The following is an 11,402-nucleotide window of genomic DNA, read 5'->3' on the forward strand; positions in this document are numbered from 1 at the left end:
CACTTCAACAAGATCCCATAGTCCAAATGCATCAATCCAAATTCCTTACCATGGCACAAAACTCCTCATGGTCTCTTTGTCTACCTGCTTTTTCAATCTCTCCTCCTTCCTCTCCATTGAACTCATGCATCCTTGAGTCTCCTCTCTTCCCAAACACTCCAAGCTTTTACAGGCATTTCAGCGGTTTTCAACTTTAGCTGCACATTAGAATTACCTGGGATCTTATAAAAATACAGTGTCCAGGTTCCATCTAGCTGTCTAGACTCTAAAAGATCAATGGGCAAGGTTTCACATGGTGTCTTTGTGAAAAACATGGGGAAGCATGGAATGGATAAGATAAAGTGGATTAACAAGGAGTTGGATAATTGGATCCAAAGAATGTGGAATAATAAATATCAACTTGTAGGAAGATATATGCCATATGGTTTTATCTTTGTCCTTATCATTAATTTTTTCTTTTTATAGATGGGGATTACAACAGAGTTCCAGAGGACAAGCAACTGAGAAAGAAGACTTTGATGTTAAATAGTCAAATATTTTAGATTAAAATGTTTTAATAGGTTAGATCAGGGGTCTGTAAACTATGATCTGCAGACCAAATACCGTCTGCTGCCTGTTTTTGTAAAGTTTTATCGGAACACAGCCACACTCATTTGTTTATGTATTAGCTATGCTGATTTCCTGCTGCAACAGCAGTTAACTCATCATGACAGAAACTATATGGCCCACCAAACCCAAGATATTTACTATCTTTTCTTTTACAGAAAAATATCTGCTGGCTCCCAGGCTAGAGAGATGGGATGAGAGATGTTATTTTAACAGGGCGAATACAGGCTTTCCTAAATTTGAACAAACAACCTAGTTAAGAATAGAATTTTGAAAGCTATCATTTTTTTTTTAAAGATTTATTTATTTGACAGAGAGAGACACAGCGAGAGAGGGAACACAAGCAGGGGGAGTGGGAGAGGGAGAAGCAGGCTTCCCGTGGAGCAGGGATCCCGATGCGGGGCTCGATCCCAGGACCCCGAGATCATGACCTGAGCCGAAGGCAGACGCTCAACGACTGAGCCACCCAGGCGCCCCTGAAAGCTATCATTTTAGAGCAACATTGATGGAAGAGATTTGGAGACTTCATTGACAGTGATGTTGATATGAGCCAACATGGAATTTGACTGTCAAAAAACCCAACCCACACAAACAAAAACCTAATATAGTCCTAGACTGTCTTAATAGATGTAGGGCACAGGAAGCAGACTGTCATATTCCTGTGCACCTTCATGCAGACCGGAACCAACTCAGAGTGCGGTGTTTAGTTTAAGGTTACTGACATAATGAAGACAGCAGCCAGGACTGGTTAGGAAACTTGAAACCACTGTGTAGAGGAAAATTAACAGAGTGAAGGATAGTTAGCCTAGATTAAAATAAAAGGACTCAACTAGTTTAAAAAATATATAGCTGCCCTCATTTATTTAAAAACTATTGTAGGAAAGAGCAATTTGGACCAGGAGGCGGAACAAAGTGGAGGTAAAGCACTTAATGCTCAATGGAGGGAGTATCTCCATCAATTAGGGGGGCCCACCTATGGAATGGATGTCTTGGAAAGAGATGAATCACCCACCTCTAAAGCAGTCTGAGCTGAGGTTCTTAGCCACTTGTTAAAGACATTGCAGAGAAGAGTCAAAAATGAAAGGGGGAAAGAATTGGACCACATACGGGACTGCTCAAGCTTGGCACTATTAACATTTTGCACCACATAATTTTTTGCCACTGGGGGCTGTCTTGTGCATTGTAGAATGCTTAGCACCATCCCTGGCCTCTACCCACTAGATGCTAATAGCTGCCCCCCTCCTCCAGTTATGACAACCAAGAATGTCTCCAGATATCATCAAATGTCCCTGGGGGGCAAAATCACCCCCAGTTGATCACGACTGACATAGACTAAGCATATTCTTCAGGCTGCCTGGTCCTCAGGAAGGTGACTTCTGTATATGGTATGCGTATATAACACAGTGCCCAGACAACACCAGTTTAACTCTGTGTCCTAACATAATTATTACCAGTGACTTCTTTCACTTGCAAAAGGATTCCAGTTTGGATGACAAATTCTGTGGTCACCCTACCTAGGCACAGAGCTCTTTCTAATGTCAGCATCACTATCATCTTTGCAGATAAAGGAAGCAGCCATGGGGATATTAATGTTTAATGTTTCCCAAATATTTCAGCTCTTGGGGTCAGTGCTAGAATGTTCACATACTCGTTGGCTCTTGTCTACTGAGAGCACTGATGACCCACTGTGCTGAAGGGTCTGCAATTGACGCTTGAGTGTAGAATCCTGAATTTCTTCTAGTGGGTAAGTTTTGGCTTGCTTGGACTGTTCTTCATAAAAGGCAGACCATTTGGTCCCAGCATCATTCTGAAATGACAAAAAATAAAGTTGAAGTCAGAATGGCACTGCTTGAACAGATAGAACAGAAGATACCGTCCAAAAAACATCTGGTGGAATATCTAATATTTCCTGAGTGGTTTAGTTCTCTACTTTGCTGAAGGTCAAGGCTTAGGTTATGAGTGACCAGGCCATTCTTGGTCACTCTCTCTTTCTGGCCCAGTGCCTAGTTTTCCCAAGGGTCCTATCCCCTGAACTGGAAATGAATTCTCACAGATAATTCACATTGTGGGGCCCTGGAATTTATGGCCTTAGCACTATGACGTGGGTGAGTTAATCAAGGATTTGAGGATGAATGCTCTAAAGGGAGGGCCCAGTAAAGCTCAGAGCAAACTTAATGGGGATACAGCCCCTCATGACAATTGGAACCATAAGAAATGAGAAACAGTTTGCAGTGAGCTCCATAATGCCACGACTTACCAGAGATTCTGATCTTAAATTATGTTCCCCAAAGAAGGTTGCCCAGGATATGGCCACTTGGTAGCCATGGTGATTTTCTAACAGCAAAAGAAACCAACAAACAGGGGATGATGCCAGAACTCACCTGCCCCCCATCTTGAACATCAGTATAGGCAAGTGGATCTCCAGACTCCTCTAGTACAGTCTTTTCTCAATGTACAAACTCATTTCCATTTATCAAAGATGAAAATGAGCTATTACTTTGTACACTGTACTTCTCTAGACTATATAAAAGAGGTAGCATATGAGACAAGTAAGAACTCCAAGGACGCCTGGGTGGCTCAGTCAGTTAAGTGTCTGCCTTCGGCTCAAGTCATGATCCCAGGGTCCTGGGATAGAGTCCCACATGGGGCTCCTTGCTCAGCGGGGAACCTGCATCTTCCTCTCCCTCTGCCTGCCGCTCCCCCTGCTTGTGCACTCTCTCTGACAAATAAATAAAATCTTAAAAACAAAAAAGAACTCCATTCTTGTAGTCAGACACCTCTGACTAGCTGTGTGACTTTAGACAAATTACTTACCTTCTCTGAGTCAGTTACCTTATCTGTAAAATGAGAGTAATAATAGGACTTACCTCAAAGGGCTGTTGTAAGGATGAGAAGAATTAACAAATAATAAAATGTTTATCACAGTATCTGATACATCCTAAACATTCAAAAAAGTTAGCTATTTTATAATTTATAGAAAAAATTTCTTTGTCCTTAAGTTGCTTACAGTTTTATAAGCAGGTATGACCTTATAAGATAAGGTATGCATCATGAATGTTTCATTAATGAAATATAAGAGCATATGATAATGTATAAACTTTGAGTGGTCAGTTCCTGCTATAGGAAAAGAAAGACTCATGCGGGCAACTAGATTTGGCCAAGCCCTCATGGAGAAGACCCTAAAGTAGGTAGGAGTTGGATGGATGTAGAGTACTTTGTAGAATAATTTACTTCATTTGATCTTCCTACTCCCATGAGATAGAAAATCATTCTGTCTCCATTATTCATATCTGCATAAAGGGGCTGAGAGAAAAAGTGGTTATGGCAATCAACTGACAGCATCTGGATCCTGGATCCTGTGGTAGATAAACTCTAAGATGGATCCCATGATCCTTACCTCCGGGTGGTACACATTTGTATGATCTCCTCCCCCTTGAGTGTGAGCAGGAGCCATGATTCACTTCTAGCCAGTGGCATATACCAACAGTGACAGGATGTACATATTTATGTTATAAAAGAATCTTATTTTTATCTTGCTTAAACTTTGTCTCCCTTGCTGACTTTGATGCAGCAAGATGCCATGTTGTGAATGACCCTTTGGAAAGGGCCACGTGTTGAGGAATTGAGGATGGCCTCTGGTTGATATCCTGTAAGAAACTAAGGACCTCAGTCCAGCAGCACACAAGGATCTGGATGCTTACCACTAACCACATTAGCTTGGAAGTGGATTCATCCCCAGTCAAGCCTCAGCTGAGACCACAGTGCTAGCCAGGACCTTGATTGCAACTTTAGAAGACTCAGAAATGGAAGATGCAGCTAAGCTATGCCTGGACTCCTGACCCACCGAAGCTGTGGGATAATAAATGTGTGTTATTTTAAGCTGTTAAGCTTGTGGTAGTTTTTTTTTTTTTTAAGATTTTATTTATTTATTCATGAGAGACAGAGGCAGAGGGAGAAGCAGGCTCCCTGCGGAGCAGAGAGCCCGATGCGGGACTCGATCCCAGGACCCCGGGATCATGACCTGAGCCGAAGGCAGACGCCTAACCGACTGAGCCACCCAGGTGTCCCAGCTTGTGGTAGTTTTTAACACAACAGATAATTAGTACCAATCCCAAAGGCAGGGCTTCAGGCAGGACTGCACTTTCCAGGCCAAGGAATTTGACTATTATTCTTTGAATTCTAGGGAATCACTTTGGGGCTCCAAGCAGGTACATGACATGATGGGAATGGTGTGTGGTCATGACAACAATGGATCAGACAAGAGATGAAAATAGTGGCAGTAAAAATGGAAAATGATTTCTCTCTTTATTGAGCACATACAAGCCCTCAGGAACTACTTCTCAATTAATCTTCACAATCTTGTGAGGTAGCTGTGATTGTCTCCACTTCACAAATGAGGGAACTGAGGCACAGAGAGGGTAAGTAGCCTTTCCTAGGTCACACAGCTAGTAATTTGAAAGAACCAGAGTGCCAACCCAGATATGTTTACCTCCAAAGCTAACGCTCCTAACCGTTGACTATAGATGGTATTCAACACATTCTGTTCTTCTCTGTAACACACGAGTGGGAAGTAGTGAGCTATGGAAAGAAGACTTTGGTCTATGGCACAGACTCGTCTATGCAACCCACCACTTATCTCTAAATCCCTGTCCTTCTTCACCCAATCCAGGATGATTTACTGTCAAGCAAAATTTCTGGTAAAACTTTGATACCAAATTACAAGAATGATTTCGTTCTCAGTCTCCTCTGGAAACAACTCACAATCCCCCAAAGGGCCCAGTCTTAGAACATTTTTAAATTATACTGCATATAGGTACTTTGAAGGTATCTGTTTATTATTTATTCAATTTATTTCCACACCTATAAAATAACTCAGGGGTGAAACCTGGGTTTGATAAAATCTCTAGATCAGGGCTCTGTCCACCATCTGATTTTGTAAATAAAGTTTTATTACAACATAGTCAAACTCATTTATGTATTGTCTATGGCTGCCTTCGCCCTACAACGGCAGAGTTGAACAGAGGCCATAGAGCCCACAAAGCCCGAAATATTCACCGTCTGGCCTTTTACAGAAAAAGTGCTCTGCCCTCTTCCCTAGATCTATACATTTACAGGAAATGCAGGGGACAAAAGAGCATGTTAAGCAATATTTAGGGGGCACAATCAGCAAGTCCAAGAAGTGGGAGTTTCTACAGGACCCAAAATTTAATTCTTTGGCAAATAAATTTCAAAAAAAAAAAAGTGAGGGAGGGACTCTGTAGATTAAAAGAGAGCTAAAGTACATCATTCAAAACAATTGGAAGGAGAGGACCTTGTTAGATCTTGATTCAAACAAAACAGCTGAAATTGAAAAAGAAATAGGGTGCATTTGAATGCTGACTAGATATTTGACGACACGAAGAAGTTATTAAGTTTTTGGCATGGTACTGTTATTAAGGTTGTTTTAAAAGTACTTTGAGAGCGAGAAGGTGCAATACACACATAAAAGTACATCATATTTTGGATTTCCTTCAAAATATTCCAGTAAGTGTGGGGTTGAGTAGAAAACTAAAACAAGATTGGCCAAAGTGTTAATAATTTGTAAACTGGGCAATGGATATGAGGAAATTCAATATACTCATCTCTCTTCTTTTATACATGTTTGAAAATTTTTATGATAAAAAATAAAGAAAAATCATACGACGGAATACTATTTGGCAACAAAATGGAATGAAGTAATGCTACATGCTACAATGTGCAAAGTGAAAGAAGCCAATCACAAGAGACCATGTACTGTATGATTGCATTTATATGAAATGTTCAAAGCAGGCAAACCTATGGAGACAGAAAGTAGACGAGTGGTTGCTTAGGGCTAAGAGCTGGGAGGAAGAGTGATAACTGACAGGCATGTGGTTTCTTTCTGGGGATGAAGATGTTCTAAAATTAGATGGTGGTGAAGGCTGTACAATTCTGCAAATATACTAAAAAGCATTGCATCGTATACTTTAAATTGGAGAAGTTCATGGTGCATAAATTATGTCTCAGTAAAGCGGTCGTTAAAAGCTCTCTATAGTAAAAGCAAAGAAAAAAACCTCAGCTTATCCCCCAGGCCCTATAACTAGGTCTGAAACCCCACGAAACTGCTCCAAACCAAAGGAGTTAGCCAAAATTAGCTTCATGCTCTTTTACCCAGCTGCCTGCCCTTACGCCAAGCAGCAGCGGCGGCTCCTGACCACCGGACTACCCTCCCTGCACGTAGCCGGCGGCCCCCTGCTTCCTTTTTGCATTCTAATATTTTCACTTTCCTTCAAAGGGTCCATGCTTTCTGCAGCTTGGCCACACTTTGTGATTTATGCCCTTTCCTCTCTGGCCTTGGCTCTCATCAACCACTGCAATCCAAAAGTAATAACACCTAATGATCCAGAGATGCTATCAACAACCATCACTCCGTCTCGCTCGATAACATGCCTTCTCAGCAAAGGGCACTCAGCAGAACTGTTACATGTCTCTTCAGCAGTTGTAACTCCCTCCCACACTCAGAGCAGTAAGACGGTGCTGTTCTCCCATGCTCACAAGCATCGAGCACCGTTCTGTGGGCTTTGGGTATGAATTCGGGCTTCACAGCCACCCTCCAAGGCAGACAGGAGCGGGATGCTCTTTTACACAGGTGAGATAATGAAGGTGCAGAGAGGTTAATTGACCAGCTGAAGCTCACCCAGCTGGAAAGTGCTGGAGCCGGGATCCGGACCTCGGCAGTCTGGCTCCAGAGTCCTGAGGCATGAAGCTGGTACACCTTCACCAGCGCCTACGGGACCATTCAGCTGAGAATGGAAACAAATGCATGGTACACTCTAGGTACCTCCAACAGAGATCAAATAAAAAGTGAGGAAAAACCAACAATAAAGAGATCAGGAAAGGTAAGACCAAAAAATAGGAGACAAGAAACAAATGACCTCCTATGACCACACCGGGCTGTCAAAATCTCCAGGATTTCCTTGAGCATTAGAAAAATGGAAAACCTTCTCTTGGGGTATTTCAAATGAGGTGGTAGGTCTCAGGTTGGATCTGTCCCATGAGTGGCAGTAATTTAAACACGCAACCTACTCAACATTTGAAAAAATATCTGAACTACATTTTTGAAGGAATGTATTGCTATACAAGTGTCACAAAATCTTTTCTTAAGTAATGTTGCTCAATTTCCAGCACAAATGTGTAAGGACACAGCTTTGGGATCGGTGAGAGAAGAAATTCCTAAATCCTTGCCCTCGTCAAAGCATCTGGCTTTCCCAGAGCATTCTGAGATTTGTCAAAACTGGCTTAGTTACGGTTTTTCTGCGAGGGCTCTGGATGGATTCTGTGACCTTTGGAAGTCCCTTAGAGCTCCATGACAATGAAGGAAGGAACACCCAAATCCAGTCTCCAGACCCACGGTTACTTTAATTACTAGCTAGCTTTTTCACTAAGCCTCCAATTGCATTTTCCAGTTAATGTATCATTTCAGAGAGTCTTTAGATATTCCTGTTGACATTGTAGGCTTGGGAAAATTATTAACTCAATAACTTATGGCATTTCCGTGAAATGCTTTGAAACCCTGATTATGATGAGAATTATGGTGGCAACTTTACAAAGCATGTTCACTGGTTTCTAAGAATCTGGACTGAGACCAGTGAATTATTTTGTAACAGCTTCCAAATGAGCCCCAAGGTCAATTAAGTTTAGTCATCTGGGACTCCAGAATCAGAAATACTGAAGCAAACATCCAATCTCACAACTCGGAGCATTTCTTTGATTTCCCTTTTCAGTTGTACAGGCAGTAATCTAACCCTTAAGAAGCAACAAATACCCCTAGGTAGCCGTGAAAACTCACCATCTTTTGGATATTCTCGTCGGTAATATTGGTGTTATAATTCCAAGAAGCAAGTGAACTTTGATAAGACAGCTCTTCAGCTTCATAGTTAAACTTCTCCAAAAATTTCTTGACCAGATCCTCAGTGGTGGATTGAGCAGCAGTTAGAGCAGCAAGGCTGAGAAGGAGCCAGGAAGAGCCTAACATCTTTCCCTATGCACCAAGATCCCATCCACTGAACAAATTTCCCTAGAGTAAAACCTCTTCATGAGTTTTTCCTCTCTCATCAGCCTTTGAACTTGGGTTGGGCACTGAGCAGGAAAGATGAAAAAAAAAAAAAAAAGATGAAGAAGAAGAAGTAGTAGAAGAAGAAACAGTAAACAGTCTGCTGAACCACCATAAAGTTCATCCTGGAGAGGACAGATATATAAACAGATTTTAGAATGATTTTTTCAAGTAAATCAAATAAACAAATGTTATTCATTAATCCTAGAGAATCATAGCTCTCCTAATATTTTATGGCCAGATCAGAACTTGCACATTTAGTTAATATGTTCCTAAAAAGCTGTTAAAGATACACTGAAGGTGTTATAATTTTACAGGGACCAAAGAAGCCTAGATTTAGGGATCATGGGGGTATTAGTGGTACTTACGTGTTTTCCAGACAGGATTTCATTGAAAGTCAGTTATCTCTCCTTTCTTTTTATTTCAAGCTCATATTCACAGAAAGTCTCTCTCTACTTGGATAACATTTTCCCCTCCTAAATAAACGGCTTTGCCCTTGTCTTGATGGAATTCATTTTTTTTCTGATAAATTTTAATTTCCCTGGCCATTTTTTAAAAGTATAAGGCTACCCTCCACTCCACTCCACAGGTTAACTCACCTGATCTGGCTTGGGTAAACTTAAAAAGGCTCGCTTTCTACTTCTCAGATGACCATGTTGAACACTGGTTCTATGGCCGACTTCACTGTGTGCCTCCTTCCCTCTCACTTACCTGTTCTAAACTCAGTCGAGGTCCCAGGGAAGTAAAAATGACTCTGCATGGTGTGAAATTCAAAGAGTGTCCATGTTACGCTCTGGGTATCCAAAACCATGGGATCATGGCAACACAGAATTCAAAGAGACTTCGGTGATTATCCTGTAGAGTCTCAGGAGCTGGATCAGTGTCCTCATTCCCAGGGTGCAGGTATATCAGAGATAAAAGAGCAGAGCCACTTGAAATGGTAGCGCTCATGGGCCAGCTTGACTGTGATTATGAAACCTTCACCCAGGGAAAATATTTCTTCACCCAGAAAAACAAGTCTTCCAGGTCCAGGTGCAGTAACCAAGCTTTTAAAAAAAAAGTTTTCATGACTTTCCCTTATTCCACAGTTGTTAAATTAGTGTTATTATAGAACAGGAAAAAATAATTCTAAGTAACTGCTCAAGGCGCTTTGCATTATAATATCTCATTTAAGCATTACAACAAACCTAGAAGCAAATTTAAAAAAAAAAAGATTTATCTATTTATTTCAGAGAGAGAGCACAAGCAGGAGGAGCAGAGGGAGAGGGAGAGAGAGAATCTCCAGCAGACTCTGTGCTGAGTGTGGAGCCCAATGCGGAGCTGGATCTCACTACCCTGAGACACGACCTGAGCCGAAACCAAGAGTCAGACACTTAACCGATGGTGCCACCCAGGTGCTCCTAGAGGTAAATCTTTTTTTTTTTAATCGCTATTATACAGATTATGAAATTGAGGCTCAGAGAACTTAAATAAATTGCCAAACCTCATTCAGCTAGTAAGTGGTAGAGCCGGGAATGCCATGTGATTCTAGAGTACAGACCTTTCCGTTGTAGTCAGTAGTCTAAGAGCAATAACAGAGGTATAAATAAATAGCAGCAGAAGGACGTGTGCCTTCAGTGAAGATGACAGATTTGCTTTTGCCACACCAAAAAGAGGCGGATTCTTTTTTTTTTTTTTATAGACTTTATTTATTTATTTGACAGAGACACAGGGAGAGAGGGAACACAAGCAGGGGGAGTGGGAGAGGGAGAAGAAGGCTTCCCACTGATCAGCCTGATGTGGGGCTCGATCCCAGGACCCCAGGATCATGACCTGAGCTAAAGGCAGATGCTTAACGACTGAGCCACCCAGGTGTCCCCAAAAGAGGTGGATTCTTACTCTCCTTAATGTGAATCAAAATATGCGATCCTTCTAAGAAATAAAGTAATTGACAAATTTAAGCAATTATGATAAAGAATGTTAGAAGAAAGCTGACAGGGGGCAGGGGTTGGGGGGAATCAGTGAATTTTCCAAGTTTCAGTCAAGTACAGCACTTCCCACATTTGAGGAAGCCGGGAGCCACCCGCTTCTCATAGGCATTAGGAGAAAAATCAGTCAAGAGAAAGGCGAGCAGCAGGTGAGGCTCTGAACAAAGAGTTGGAATGTTACTTTAATAAAAGCTGAAACGAAACTCTACTCAGGTCACTTCCTGAATGAAGCTCTTGGGTTTAGGAAAAAAAAAAAAATGGAAGTAGTCCAGTTTCAGTTCACTGAGGCAGAAAATAAGACTAACATGATCAAATTGAAATGGAGAAAGCAGGATATGAAATCTGAGAGCTAAAAATAGAGGGACAAGGAGCCTGGGATAACAGTGAGGCAGGAAAATTCTGGAAGCCAAGAAAGTTGGAAAAGTCAGAAATAGAAGAACTGTCACAATAATTCTGTCGAACTAGCTCATCATGGCAAGCAGAGACTGGATCGTTGGAATTTTTGGTCACTCTCCACTGAGAGGATACTGCTGTTCTGACAGTGTTCTGTCCAAGCCCGTGCTGAGAATGGAAGGACTCCACTAAAGACCCAGGGGATGGGACCCAGAAACACAACTGGCTCAAAGGAATGGGTTGTCTTTGAGAAAGAACAGAGACCCAGAAAAAAAATTAGAAAACTGGAGATGCAGGAAACCTGTTCTACTTTTTCAAAAGGGTTG

General features: G+C 41.6%; 1 protein-coding gene across 1 annotated transcript in view; it reads right to left on the reverse strand.

The window, feature by feature from the left end:
• ACE2 (angiotensin converting enzyme 2) overlaps positions 1-8,638 on the reverse strand; it is a 38,712-nt gene extending 30,074 nt beyond the window's left edge. Inside the window, exons 1-2 of the mRNA XM_045886058.3 lie at positions 8,453-8,638; positions 2,255-2,413 (exon numbers count right to left, since the gene is read on the reverse strand). Of these exons, the coding sequence (XP_045742014.1) occupies positions 2,255-2,413; positions 8,453-8,638 (345 nt within the window). The remainder of the gene's footprint in view (positions 1-2,254; positions 2,414-8,452) is intronic.
• Positions 8,639-11,402: the final 2,764 nt, after the last annotated feature.

This window comes from Mirounga angustirostris, unplaced genomic scaffold, assembly GCF_029215605.1.
Source record: "Mirounga angustirostris isolate CCGP_5_RB_7025 unplaced genomic scaffold, mMirAng1.0.hap1 SCAF_11, whole genome shotgun sequence".
NCBI lineage: Eukaryota > Metazoa > Chordata > Mammalia > Carnivora > Phocidae > Mirounga > Mirounga angustirostris.